Raw genomic sequence first — 13,813 nt, 5'->3', positions numbered from 1 at the left:
CGGGGACCGGGCATCCGGGCTCTAGCCGGTGTCGCCACGGCATGGCCGCCGCGGTGCCGGGACGGCCTCTCCGCGGCAGCGCAGGGAGAGCCGGGGGCGAGGAGGAGGCGCCGCAGCCCGCGGCGCCCTTTGGAGCGGGGCCGTAACGCCCTGGCCGGGATCCCGGGCCGGGCCGGGCCTCGCAGGCGTGGGGACGCCGTGGGGCACGTCCAGCTCCGCCGGGCAGAGCCGCCCGCCAGCGCGGGCCTGGGGCTCGGAGCGGGCACGCGGCCGGCTCGACGACCCCTGCACCGGCTCCCGCCGGGCCGAGCCGGGCTCCCGGCTTATTCCCTGCCGTTTCTGCAGTAACGTTGTCACCTTGCGCGGCGACGGAGTCATTACGCCGAGCCGGGGCGGCGATTGGCTGGCTAAAAATGCCTCTCTAATCTCCGCGCTGATCTTTACCCCCCTCCTCCCCATCTGCCGTGACCTTCCTGCCGATGTGCAGCGGCAGCCGCAGCGAGACGGAGCCGGCCGGGCCTCCCCGGCGGCCGCATCCCGCCCCGCGGCCTCCGCGCACAGGTACCGGCGTGCGGCCCGGGGGGGCGGGAGGTGCCGGCACCGGGGGCTGCTCTGGCACCGGCGGGCAGCGAGGGCTCCCCCGGCGCTGGGGTTATTTGCTGAGAGGTGAAATCGGTGTTTGCAGACCGTCCTGGCCCCGTCCTCGCGCCCCGACTGCCGGGCCACGCTTTGCCGCCCGACGCCACGCCGGCACCGCATCGGCTCCGCTCGTCCCAGCTGGGGCCCTAAAGCGCTCCGTGAACGTGTAAAACAGGGCTGGCAGCCAAAACCCGGCCCCAGCAGCGCGCGCTTGTCCGGGCCGCGAGCGCGAGCACCTCCCCACCGCCGCCTCGGCCTGCGCCCGGCCTTGCCGCAGGGCTTTCCCGGGGTCTCCGCATCCCCGCAGCATCCCGGCACCTCACGCGGGGGGCTCGTAAAGCCGAGAGGGGAAGGTTTGGGGAGCCGCGGGGCCGTGCATGGGTGCCACAGGGACGAGGCCGGCACCCCCGGCCACGTGGGGTTTGTGCCGTTGGTTTTTGGGCGGCCGTGGTACTGCACGAGCAGGTCCCCGCGCGAGCAAGCCCCCGCTTCGCCGTGCAAACGGCCGAGCAAGCGCTTCGCTAACCGGATTAGAGCCGGCGCGTCCCGCGGCCGCCTCTCCGGGCTGCCTGCTCCCTCGGGGCAGGGACGGAGCCGGGCGGGAGCGGCCGGCAGCGCCACCGCCCCGCGGGGAGACTTTGTCCCCGGCCGGGCCACTGGTGCTCGCGCGAGTGCGTTAGGTGACGCCGGTCCCTTTCCTGGCTGGGCAGAGGGGACCAGGCTGCGCCGGTTTAAAGCACATTTAAAATATTTAAAATAATGAAGTGGGGGAGCATGCTGGGACCCTGCATGCACTCCGCAAAGTTTGCAACGCCAAAGTTTTGCCCCCGGGGAGAGGCACCCGCAGCGTGGGGCTGCCCCGCTCCTGCGGGCGCTTCAGACCCGGCGGAAGCTGCTTCTGCAAAACCGCGCTGAGCCGGAGCGGGGCCGGGGGCCGCGGGCCCCCACCGCGCTGCATCAGGGAGCCGGAGGCGCTCGCTGCAGGAAAGAGGAGCCGGCACCACGCGGGACCCGGCGACGCTCTCCGGCAACCCGATCCGGCGGCCGCCCCGCAGCCAGGAGCCGCAACGCAGCCGCTGCCGCCGGCGGCTTCTGTTACCGGCGCAACCCTCGTCTGCCGCTGCCTTTTAATTGCCCTCGTCACCCCCGGGCGGGGGCAACCGGGCCGGAGCGGGAGGGCGGCTGGGCCAAAGGCAGGGCCACCGCGTGCCCTGCTTGTGTCCCCGGGGCCGGGCAGCAGGCCCAGGGCGAGGGGGCCGGTCCCCCCGCCGGCGCTGCCATCGGTGCAGGCAGCAGCTCCATCCCCGTTGCCGTGACAACGGGCGGCTGCAGGCAGGGCGCGCGCCCGGGCCCGTGCACGGTGCTGCTGCACGGCCGGCGCGCAGCGCAGCGCGGCTGCCCTGCCGTGCCGGCGCCCCGCAGCCGGCCCCACCGGGACCCCCCCCCTCCGCCGGGCACCCCCTGCCCCAGGTAAGCGCCCTCCCCTGCGCGGCTTGGCCGGGGCAGCCCGGAGAGCAGCAGGGGACACCGGGGCCCCTTGCGGGGATGGGGATGGGGATGCAGGACAGCTGGATCCCTTGCAGGGATGAGGATGGGGATGCAGGATGCCTGGGTCCCTCGCGGGGATGGGGATGCGGGATGCCTGGGTCCCCTGCATGGCTGAGGATGGGGATGCAGGACAGCTGGATCCCTTGCGGGGATGGGGATGGGGATGCAGGACAGCTGGATCCCTTGCAGGGATGAGGATGGGGATGCAGGATGCCTGGGTCCCTCGCGGGGATGGGGATGCGGGATGCCTGGGTCCCCTGCATGGCTGAGGATGGGGATGCAGGACAGCTGGATCCCTTGCGGGGATGGGGATGGGGATGCAGGACAGCTGGATCCCTTGCAGGGATGAGGATGGGGATGCAGGATGCCTGGGTCCCTTGCAGGGATGAGGATGGGGATGCGGGATGCCTGGGTCCCTCGCGGGGATGCGGGATGCCTGGGTCCCTTGCATGGCTGGGGATGGGGATGCAGGACACCAGGGCTCCTTGCAGGGATGAGGATGGGGATGCAGAACAGCTGGATCCCTTGCGGGGATGGGGATGCAGGATGCCTGGGTCCCTCGCGGGGATGCGGGATGCCTGGGTCCCTTGCATGGCTGGGGATGGGGATGCAGGACACCGGGGCTCCTTGCAGGGATGGGGATGGGGATGCAGGACGCCTGGGTCCCTCGCAGGGATGGGGTGAGGGCTGCCTGGTCCTTTGCGCGGATGGAGATGCAGGATGCCTGGGACCCCTGCACGGACGGGGGGAGCTTGCAGGGTCCCTGGCGCGGTGGGGGACGGCACCGCGCGAGGACGCGGCGGCACGGCATGCTGTGCACCCCATGGGCAGCATGTGGTGACCCCGGTGCCAGGGAGGGCCGGGGGGGGGCTGTGCAACCTTCGAGCCCCCCCAGTGCTTCTGAGCAGGCGCCAGGGGCCGGGGATGCCTCACTGCCATGCTCGTGCCTCAGTTTCCCCAGCTGTGAAGGGAGGGGAGGGAGGGTCTGTGCTGTCCCGCTCATCACCCCCCCCCCGCCCAGCTAAGCCCCTCGCCCCCATCGCTGAAATCCCTCCTTTTGCACTTTTAGCCCCAGCTTCACCCCTTGCCCCCCCCCCACAGCCCTTCTGCCCACCCCGTGCTTCCTCCCCCTGCTTCGAGCCCCCCCCAACTCTGCCCCATTTCCCTCCCCACCAAACGCAGCTAAAACGCAGCCAGCCCCAGCGACATCCTCTGGCAGCCCCCGCTGCCCCCCCCCCAGCCCCTGCCCGTGCCCCAGGGCCAGCCCCGAGGGGGGGGACGGCAGCCCCGTGCATGCGCCCCGGTGTCCCCCGCCGTTCGCTAGCTCTCGCTTCATTTGCACACTCGTATCTGGGATTGGACCTAAATCCGCTGCTGGGACTGCAGAGCCCCTGCTCCGGGTCCCGGCATCCCCGCAGGATGCCAAGGAGAGGGATCGGGAAAAGCTGCGGAGCCTGGAGGCAAGTCGAGACCCCCCAGGCCAGGGCTCAGACCCCGCTCCCTCGCCCGGCCGGGGGCGACAGCCTGGCTCCGGCCCCCGCATCCCGCCGGCCCCGGGTGCTATCGGCATTCCCGGCACGTCTCCTCCAGAAAGCAGCACTCGCGTTACGTGGAAATGCCAGGCGCATTCCCCCAAATTTGCCCGCACGGCTTGCAAAATCCCGGGCAGGATCTGACGGGCGCCCGGCGCGGGGCAGCTCCGGGCAGAGCGGGGAGGCAACGAGGGTCTCCCCAGTGCGCGGGGGGTGCAGAGCCACTCGCTGCCGGCCCTGAGCCCCCGTTCCCCCCTGGCTGGGAGCCGCTGTGCGACGGCGAGGCTGCAGCACGTGGCATTGCCACCGCCGGGGTCCCCGGCTCCCACAGCCAGGGCTCGGCACGCGCCGCACTGCGTTATCTCCCCATTTACCCCCGCGCAGGTGGGTTTGCAGAGGCGTTTTGCACCGAGGCAGCGTCTCGCGGTGCATCGGTTTGGGGTCCGTGGCTGCCCGTGCGGGGAGCGCGGGTGCAGCGAGGAGGCCGGTTCGGTGCGGGGTGGCTTCGCTGCCGCCGGCCACTTTCCCGGCCGGAGCGCGTCCCTGCTGCACACGAGGCAGCGGAGCAGCCGGCGGGGAGGATTGCATCAGCCGGCGCGGCTGCACGCTGCTTCCCGGCTGCCTGCCAGGGCAGCCCCTTCCCGCAGCGAGGGGTCCCGCGGCAGGGCCGGGAGGTGGCAGCGGGAAGGGACCCGGGGGCGGCCGCGGCTCGGGGGACCCATGTGGACCCGGCTGCCTCCCCTGGCCGTGGATGCCTGGAGCCCTGGAGCAGCCCCTCGGTGCAGCCCCTCTCGCGGGGCCGGGGGCGCGGGACGAAGCGGGATGTCCCCGCCGGGGTGGGCGGAGGGGGCACCGTCAGCGAGAGCTCCAGTTTCGGGAGCGCGAGCAGGCGTCCGTGTGCCCGGGCAGCGTCTGCAGAACCGGCCCTCTGCATTGCAGCAGCCTCCTGCCCGCACGGGGCCGCGTCCTCGGTGAGCGGCCGGGCGCCCGTCCCGCATGCGTGCACCCAGCCAAGCCCCCGGCTCCCGCACCGGCTCTCCCCACGCAGCTCCCACGCCGAGGGCAGAAACCCCCTGCAACACCCCCGGCTGCTTCCCCGCAGCCCTTCCCGCGCCCCGTGAGCCGAGCTGCGGCAGTGCTCAGCCCCGAGCAGGCCTGGCCGCGGGGGCTGCAGGGAGCCGGCGGGGCCGTGCCAGGCTGCAGCAGCGCGACTCGGGGCCTGGCAGCGCGCCACGGCCGCTGGGCCCGCGGGCATCACCGCCAGCTGCCTTGATGCGAAGCGATGGGCCGCGCCGGGGTGACGCGCAGCGCGCGGGGAGCAAGGGCAGCCTCGCGTCGGCAGCCGTGCGGGGCTGCATGCATGCATGGGTGTGCACACGCGTGTGTGCCTGCATGTGTGCGTGTGCATGCGTGCATGCGTGGGTGCGTGCATGCGTGTGTGCGTATGCACTTGCTGCATCCGCGCATGGCTGCAGAGAGGCAACAAGGCAGCAGCACCAACTGTAAAGTGATGCAGAGCCAAAAATAGCCCCCAGAGCCACGGCACGCGCCGGAGGAGAGCGGAGAGGCTGGAGCTGCCGTTCCCGGCCCCTGCAGCACCCGACTCCCTTGCCCGTGGGCGCCGTGGGCACAGGGATGCGTTTGCTCCCCAGCTTTCCGTGGTGCCACGGGGCAGGGACCACGGCGGTCCCCCCACCCCGCTCCCCAGCGCAGGCTCCGTAACGGAGCCGGGCAGCCGGCGAGTGTGGGTCCGTGCCCGGGCACTGCGTGTCGCCAGGTCCGTGGGCACGGCGCCGGCTGGGCTTCGCCTCGCCGCGGTCCCGCGTACATACGTGTCTCGGAGGCTGCGCGACGGCCGGAGTCACGCGTTTATTTTTAACCGGCCGGGGCAGGCAGCCGGGGATTGGTGGGTTTCGCAGTTATATCACTAAATCCCCGCCAGCCTCGGTTACTTCCAGCCCAGCGAGCCCCGCCGCGGCGCCCGTAACCGTTTCGGCACCCTGTCCTCCCGCTGCGCCCCGGCCCGCGGTCCCGCTCCCCGGCTCCAAGGGGGTCCCCGCTTCTGCCCCCTTCTCGCTCAGCCCCAGGCGGGAGGACCAAGCTACTGTTCAAAGCCAGCCCCAAATCCATAGCTTTCCTTATGGTTTCCAAGGGTTTTTGGCCCAAAAGAAGAAATCCGGTTCCCATTGGCCCAATAAATAATCTGGTAGAGAAGGACAAACCCTGGGGAGATGCATCGCGCTTCGACCTGCGCCTGGGCGCAGCAGCCGTGGCCAAACTCGCCTCCCGCAGCGCTTTTGAGGCCGGAGCTGGGGCGATGCCGGCTGCCTTGGCCCCATCCCTCCGGGAGATGCCGCGTGGCCCTGGGGCTGCCCCGGGAGCGCGGCCGGAGCAGGGGGGTGGCGGGATGCTCTTGGCCACTGCGGTCCCCTCCCGGGCCACCCCGCCAGCCCCACACCGAACCGCTTTCCCAGCCCCGATGCAGCTGGCGGTGGAGCGGCAAAGGGTTAAGCCGCGCGGCAGGGCCACGTGATGCTCCGGGGATGCCGTTTTTCTGAAGATCAGGACGGATTAGGTCGGAATAGCAGGACGAGAATTTCTTCGGGCTGCGCTTGCCCCCGCCAGCCACCCCCGGCCCCGCGACGGCCGCTCGCCCCGGTCCCCGCGGGGATGCGCGGCGGCCGGGCCAGGACCCCCGGCGGGTAAGGGCCCTGCGCGGCGGCACTCCCGGGGGGCTTCTCCCTGGCGGGGCAGCCGCTCCGGGGTTTTGGGTCCCTCGGCCCGGCCCGGCAGCAGCGCTGCGGCAGATCGGGCTCCCCCGCGGTTACGTAAGGCCCCCGGACCGAGGGCGCGTGGATGCCGCGCGGATGCTGCAGCGGGTCCGGGGTGAAGCGCTGGCGCGGAGCTGGGCTGGAAGGGGCCGGCTGCGGTCTCCTAAGCTGGGCACCGTCCGGATTTCGGAGCCCCTCCGGCTGGACCCTCGGCCCCACGGCGTAGGGCACAGGCGATGCCGGCAGCGGGAGGGAGAGGGGCACCAGCCGGGCTCGGGGACAAGCCGGGTCCCTGCGCTGCCAGCAGGACCCGCAGGGCGACAGCTCCCATTTTCTAGCCCATCTGTGCCGATATCGCTGCGGTCCAGCTCACGTGACGGCAGCCGGATGGAGCCGCCGGCTCGGGCTGCTCCTCGCGGGGGGCTGCCGCCAGCACCGGGTCCCGCTGTCCACCCAGCCCCGCATCCAGCTTCGGCACGGACAGGCTGACGGACAGGGCGCATCTCCGCGCCCGGAGAGGACAGGCCGGCTCCTCGCCGCAGCGCATCCCGGCTAAAACCACTGCTCCCGGCGCAAGCCGCTGCTGCCGGTGGGGATACGGCACGTGCACGGCGCAGGGCTGCTCCTGCTCGGAGCGATGCTCGGGGCGATGCTCCGCGCCGGCTGCACGGCCAGGGCTGTGCACGGCAGCCCGTGTCCTTGCCACCCCCACGCATCCCGCACGGGGGCTGCAGGGAGGGTGAGGGCAGGGCGGGGGGAGGCAGGGTCCCCAGGGACCCGTCCCCCCCGCTGAGCCCGGCCCCCGTCCCCGCAGTGCATGAGGCTGGTGCTTGCCGGAGAGCGACCGAGCGCCCGCGCCAACGCCCGAGGCAGGAGCGGGAGCCATGTCGGGTTCCTACGACGAGTCCGCGGCGGCCACGGAGGAAATAACTGACAGCTTCTGGGAGGTGAGCGCTTGCTGCGGCCCCCCCAGGCCGAGCTCGGGAGCCCTGGCAGCTCCTCTCCTCCTTGTCCCCACCGAGGCACCGCAGAGCCCCGAACCGCCGTCCCTGCTGGGGCAGGCTCCACGGGGCACCCCGGACACAGATCCCGTGGGTGCTCGGCGCAGGACGGGTGCAGCCCCCGGCCCCGAGGGGACACAGGAGCTGGGGCTGAGCCAACACGGAGCAAAAGCCCCTCCACCCCTGAGCCCCTCCTGATCCGCCCCATAGCTCCCAGCCCTTCCCCAGCCCCCCGGCACCCCGGCCACGGCTGCCCCGCTTGCCTCTCCCCATCCCAGGTGGGGAACTACAAGCGCACGGTGAAGCGGATCGATGATGGGCACCGGCTCTGCAATGACCTCATGAACTGCGTGCACGAGAGGGCCAAGATCGAGAAGTCCTACGCCCAGCAGCTCACCGACTGGTCCAAGAGGTGGAGGCAGCTCATTGAGAAAGGTACCGCGGCCTCTCCCCACGCCGTGGGTCACCCCATGCCGGCGGCGGACCAGGCCACCTGGGTCCCAGTCTCACGCCCTGGTGTCCCCACCTGCAAAAGGGAGGTGAGGACAAGCCTGCCTCAGCACCCGGGGCTCGGGTTCGCACGCCGGGCTCAGCCACCCCTCTGCGCTTGCAGGCCCCCAGTATGGCAGCATGGAGAAGGCGTGGGGTGCCATCATGACGGAGGCAGACAAGGTGAGCGAGCTGCACCAGGAGGTGAAGAACAGCCTGCTGAATGACGACTTTGAGAAGGTCAAGAACTGGCAGAAGGACGCTTACCACAAGCAGATCATGGGGGGCTTCAAGGAGGCCAAGGAGGCAGAGGATGGCTTCCGGAAAGCGCAGAAACCCTGGGCCAAGAAGCTCAAGGAGGTGAGGAGGAAACGAGAACCGCAGCCCATCCTGGTTGGCAGAGGCCATCTCCCAGTCCCCGGCTCTGGGAAGCCTGGTCCATGCTGGGCAGCGCAGGGAGACCCAAGGGACCCACCCCGGGAGCTGGGAGGGCAGGCAGAGGGACGTGGCAGGGGGCTGCGACTTCTGCTCTGATGTCCATCCTCTGTCTCTTCCCTCACTAGCTGGAGACAGCCAAGAAAGCCTACCACCTGGCCTGCAAGGAGGAGAAGCTGGCGATGACCCGGGAAGCCAACAGCAAGGCAGAGCAGTCCAACACCCCTGAGCAGCAGAAGAAACTCCAGGACAAAGTGGAAAAGTGCAAGCAAGACGTGCAAAAGGTGCGAGTCACTGCCCCGGCGGGTCCCATGCTGGGACAGCTGGGAGTCACAGCAGCAGAGCGGTGATGCAGCTCGGCTGCTGCCTCTGCTCCGAGCTCACACAGCATCAGGCTCTAGGGTCACCCGGGCAGTGAAAACCAGTGCAAATGGCCACCACCTCTCCATCTGCCCCCTTTCATTCCCCTTTTCCCTTCCCTAGGCACCGTGTAACCTAGCAGCAGAAGGCTCAGGCTTTGCAGACAGTGCTGAGGGCACCGCGAGTGGAGCAGAGGTTTGCCCCTCTTCCTGGGGCAAGATTTCTCTTGCAGCTAAACTGATTTAGCCCTGGAGGATCTTCGCTGAAGCTGGGCCAGAAGTTTGGCCAAAGTGGCCCAGAAGCCAGACCCTCTCAGTGCCCAGACAGGGTCTCTGAGGTGCTCGAGCTGTATCTGAGACACCCTGTTGCACCTGCAGACTCAGGAGAAGTACGAGAAGGTTTTGGACGAGCTGAACAAGTGCACCCCGCAGTACATGGAGAGCATGGAGCAGGTCTTTGAGCAGTGCCAGCAGTTTGAGGAGAAGAGGCTCAACTTCCTCAAGGAAGTGCTCCTGGACATCAAGAGGCACCTGAACCTGGCAGAGAGCAGCAGGTATGTGCGTCTCTCGCTGGCCAGCCCACTGGCCGGGCAGAAAGCGTGGCGGGTCACCGTTGCAGTGGCCAGGGCCAGAAGGGGCAATGCCAGGGCCAGCGAAGGGTCTGCTCCTGCTGCCTGGCAGCAAACCAAGCCCTGGAGGGTCTGGGGGCTTCCAAGCAAACTAGTCCCCTGTGATGCAAGGGAAAGGGGTCTCCTGCCACCACTGTGACCACCAAGACGTACCAGAGTGGCACAGTCATGCGGGGGGGCTGCGGGGGAGCCTGGTGCTCTCCAGCGGCTCCTAGGAGGAAACATCCTTGGCTTCTCCCCACCCCACCTCATCCCCCACTGCCGGAGGACGCTGCTGGCATCCCCGCTTGCAGCGCCCCAACCCGCAACTCTCCCCCAGCTACGCCAGCGTCTACCGGGAGCTGGAGCAGACCATCCGCCTCTCGGATGCGCAGGAGGATCTCCGGTGGTTCCGCAGCACCAGTGGCCCAGGGATGCCCATGAACTGGCCCCAGTTCGAGGTGAGGCTTAGCACCCCCAGGGACGGGGGCCACGGCTGCCACCGCTCCGAGCCCTGCAGTGGCTGCCCCTCGTCCCGGTGCTCAGGGGCTGGTTGGTTTGTGCTTCCAGGAGTGGAACCCCGACCTGACGCACACGATAACAAGAAAAGAGAAGCTGAAGAAGAGCGAGGGGGTGACCCTGACCAACGCCAGCAGCGGGGGCGAGACGGGGGCGCAGGGAGGGGAGCGCGGGAGGTGAGTGTGCCGGGCGGCTTGCCGACGGGCAGGAGGGGAGGGCGGCTGGGTGCCCAGCAGGAAGGGGAGATGCAACCCAAGGTAGGCACCCACCATGGGGAAACGTGCAGTGTTTGACCATGCAAACGCTTCAGTGCCCTCCCTCTGCGTCTTGCTGGCTGTGGGGCAGCCCAGTGGGGGCCGTGCCCTCGGCCCAGGAGCCTGCTTGCTGAAGTCCCCGTTCCCCTGTAGCCTTGGGAAGGCTGCAGCACCCATCCAGATCTCCCCGGCAAGTGGGGCATGCCCATTCCGCCTTCCCTCTCTGCCTGCTTTGACCGCCCTTCTCCCTCCTTCCTTCCCACCCCCAGCGTGAGCAGCCACGACCGTGGCCAGACCTACAGCGCAGAGTGGTCCGACGACGAAGGCAGCAACTCCTTCAATACCAGCGAGGCCAACGGTGGCACCAACCCCTTCGACGAGGAGTCATCGGGGAAGGGTGTGCGGGTGCGGGCTCTGTACGACTACGATGGGCAGGAGCAGGACGAGCTCAGCTTCAAAGCAGGTATGGTCCCTCGTGGGTGCTGGGTCACTCAGAGCATCTCTGCCAGAGCTGCTGGTCACACGCTGTCCTGCTTTTTGGAGTAAAATCCCTCAAATCACTTCTGAGTTATCTCAGCCCTTCAAATGCTCAACTGGAAGAAAGGGGAAGGCACAAGCTGAGCCTGAACCAGAGCAGGCTTGGAGAGATGCTGGGACCCAGCCTGTGGGGTCTCCTGGGGTCACCCCTTGCCTTTCTGCCCTACAATCCTGAGTGCCCGTGGTCAATCCTGGAAGCCCCCAGGAGCGGCATCCAGGGGAGAAAAGGAGGAGTTAGAAGAGGCTTCATGCACACTGCAAAAAGCTTTCCCCTTTCTACCTTTCGCTTCAGGTGATGAACTAACCAAACTAGGTGAAGAAGATGAGCAAGGATGGTGCAAAGGGCGCTTGGACAACGGGCAGCTAGGTCTCTACCCAGCCAACTACGTGGAGGCTATCTAAGTCTTGTGGTGTTCTCCTCGTTGCCGTCAGCAGATAAATCCACCCTCCGTTGTCTCCATCTCTCCACCAGCCAACCAGCCATTTCGCCGTCTGGTCGTTCACTCCTCACAGTTAGAGATTCAAACATATTTTCCGACCAAGCTTTTATTTTTTTAAGAGTTGTCTCTGAAGAGTATTTTGCATAGTTGCTTTTTTCTTCTAAGATAATGTGAAGCGAAAGATGACACTGTCCGTTCTTCTACTTTAGTTGGTTTTCCAAGGGAAAAGCCAATACCTCAAGATCTTAAAGCCCAACCAGTGAGAGCTTCTGATTGGTTGGTTTTTAAAGTTACTGAAATCATGAGCCACCTTCTGATTGGCTGGAACTGTTCCGAAATGCATGGCACGTAAGCTCCTGGGACCAATCAAATTCGCTCCCCCGAAAATGAAAGGAAGTGGAGTTTTACTCCATGTATTTATTGATGTTCCCATGCTCTTCTCCCCAATTTATCCTCCGTCACAGCCCTCCCTCCCCAAGGGAAGGGGACGAACATCCTCCTCCTTCCCTCGCCAACATCCAGCCCCATCCCTGAGCTGGTCCCTCCCCACCTCACCGTGGGCCACGGCCAGGGCTGGGAGCAGAGTCAATATCTGGACAGGGTTGGACCTTCCCAGCCATATAGTTTGGTGGCATCTCTTCAGCCTCCTCCTCTGTGCCAGGTCAGGTCTTCTCTGCTCAGAGGTGTCAAGGTCTTCCTGGAAACGTGGTCTTCGGAAGGGGACAGATGCTCCAGAGCCAGTGCCCTGCTGCAGGAGCAGCAGCGGCTGTCGCAAGGGCATTCATCCCAGGGCAAACCAGACCCAGGGCTAAGTGGCCCAGCACAGCCTAAAATAGGCTGCTTTTTGGAGAGGAACCTCACCCTGGTTTGCTGCTGCTGGAAGAACCTTCACAACCAACATGGTGAAGCGGGATCTGGCTTGGATGCTGCCGGGGACGGTCCCCGTGGGACTCCCTTTCCGAAGGGCAAAATCCTCCTGCGGCAGGAGCAGACCTCACGGCCCCAGGCTTTGCACGGGCAGGAGGGGAAAGGGGTTACATAAATCCCAGCCTCACACGGTGAAGCGGGAGCCTTCCTCCGGGCTGTCTGGTCCCCACGCTGGGGAAGCATCCAGGAGGACGAGGAAGGCTCGGCGGGGGAAGTGGACCCCAGCCCAGTGGAGAAGCTGCCTGGCGAAGACAGCCGAAAGCAAGACCCCAGAGCCTTTCCGTCCATGGGGGGAAGCCACCGCTCTGCAGCGTCACCGGCCAGGGACGCTTGCGGGAGCAGCCCAAAGTCCCGCTGGCCGGTTCCTCACCACCGAGCCCACAGCGCAGAGGACCCGCTGCAGGATCTCGAGGGAAGCCACCACGTCCAGCCTCCGCGGCCCGGAGGGTGAGTGCACGGGTGCCGTTGTTGGATGCCTGCTCTGCTGCGGCTCTTGGAAAGCACCTCCCACACTGGCATCTCCAACCAGCCGCTGCGCGGGAAGCTCACGGGTAGCGTAGCCCCTTCACTGCATCTCACCCCAACCCCTCTGCCATGGACCAGCTGGAGAAAGAGCCCAGTGGCTCATTTCCCCAGTCCCCCTCTTATTTATCTCCGTAACATCACCCCCACCTGCATCAACGCCTTCATCTGCCCCAGGTGCTCCTCTCCTGCCTCTCCTCTCTTCCCCGGTCCGGCGGTTTGCGAATTCTTTGGCCCGGGGAGCGGGCGTTCCTCCGAAGCAAGGCGACCCGCCGCGCGCTGGGTACCGCGGACGAGAGCCGCCCGGCCCCGTCTCTTCTGCTAGCTACGCTAATAGGGAGGGGGAAAAAAAAGAAGTCAAAAAAAACCCAACCAACCACCTGTCTCAGCAATGCACCCCGGTTTTTTGTACATTGATTGTGTAATTTAAGAAGTATATATATAATATATATATATATTGTGATTGTATTACCGTGGATACAACAAAAACAGCAAGCGAAAATAAGTGAGCTCTGTAAGCGTTCTCCCGGTTCGGGTCCTCGTTTGCCTCGCGTGCGCCGATCTCGCCCCGTGTAGATGTAGCCGCCGGGGCTGCAAACCCCGGGGGAGCTCGCGGGGGTCCTGGGGCTCAGGGTGCAGGGGGACGGGTGTTCCCATCCCAAAAACCCGGAGCCGGGCGAAACCTCCAGATCGTCCCGGTTTCTTGCCGGTGAGCTGCAGGGAGCGGACGGCTGCTCCGGGTTTCCTCCCGTTCGCCCCACGCGGGGCTCCTCCGGGACCGACGGAGCAGGATGGGGGGGACCCGGGGCGGTTTCGGTGGCAGGTCGAGGGCTGCAAACTTGCAGCAGGGAATCGGCAGCGGGAGCGTTGATCCGCTCGCCGGGGACTGCGGGAAAGCCAGTGCCAGGGCCCCGCCGGGACCCCCGGGCGAAGGGGGGCTGTGGGGAGGGGACGAGTGCCCCGGCATCGTCGGGGACCACCACGCACCCCGATCCCCCCCAAAGAGGGACCTGGGGGAGAAACCCCGGCACGGCGGCCGGAGGCACCCGGCACGCCAGGCCGCCCCTCCTGCCACCCAGAGCAGCGGCAGCGACATGGATCCTGCTTAAAAAAAGACACGGCGCGGGATAAAACGGGTTATTTCATCCGTGCACCATGTGGGTCCCGCCGGGCCACCCGCGTCGGAGGGGGACCGCAAAAGGGACCCGGGACTCGGGGGTCCCAGCTCGAGA

General features: G+C 67.3%; 1 protein-coding gene across 2 annotated transcripts; it reads left to right on the top strand.

Moving 5' to 3' along the window:
- Positions 1 to 420: 420 nt before the first annotated feature.
- On the top strand, positions 421 to 13,104 carry PACSIN1 (protein kinase C and casein kinase substrate in neurons 1). Of its 2 annotated transcripts, none has more exons than XM_064498045.1 (10): positions 421 to 561; positions 7,305 to 7,437; positions 7,770 to 7,926; positions 8,105 to 8,340; positions 8,544 to 8,699; positions 9,153 to 9,328; positions 9,723 to 9,843; positions 9,953 to 10,077; positions 10,425 to 10,618; positions 10,985 to 13,104. In XM_064498045.1, the coding sequence occupies exons 2-10, from the start codon at positions 7,375 to 7,377 to the stop codon at positions 11,092 to 11,094; spliced, it is 1,338 nt and encodes a 445-aa protein (XP_064354115.1). In that variant the 5' UTR covers positions 421 to 561; positions 7,305 to 7,374; the 3' UTR covers positions 11,095 to 13,104. The 2 variants fall into 2 exon arrangements, with proteins under 2 accessions (XP_064354115.1, XP_025967773.1); XM_026111988.2 differs by lacking the exon at positions 421 to 561 and adding an exon at positions 6,227 to 6,421.
- The last annotated feature ends 709 nt before the right edge of the window (positions 13,105 to 13,813 follow it).

Source organism: Dromaius novaehollandiae, chromosome 27 (genome assembly GCF_036370855.1).
Source record: "Dromaius novaehollandiae isolate bDroNov1 chromosome 27, bDroNov1.hap1, whole genome shotgun sequence".
NCBI lineage: Eukaryota > Metazoa > Chordata > Aves > Casuariiformes > Dromaiidae > Dromaius > Dromaius novaehollandiae.
The sequence above is the reverse complement of the archived record's forward strand: the minus strand, read 5'-3'. Positions and strand labels throughout refer to the sequence as shown.

What these genes read in the sequence shown, in the direction of transcription:
- PACSIN1 (XM_064498045.1), top strand. Translation starts at nt 7,375, where the DNA reads ATGTCGGGTTCCTACGACGAGTCCGCGGCGGCCACGGAGGAAATAACT. An exon ending in CAGGGAGGGGAGCGCGGGAG is followed by an intron (nt 10,078 to 10,424) that starts GTGAGTGTGCCG and finishes TCCCACCCCCAG; the next exon opens with CGTGAGCAGCCACGACCGTG. An exon ending in CGAGCTCAGCTTCAAAGCAG is followed by an intron (nt 10,619 to 10,984) that starts GTATGGTCCCTC and finishes CTTTCGCTTCAG; the next exon opens with GTGATGAACTAACCAAACTA.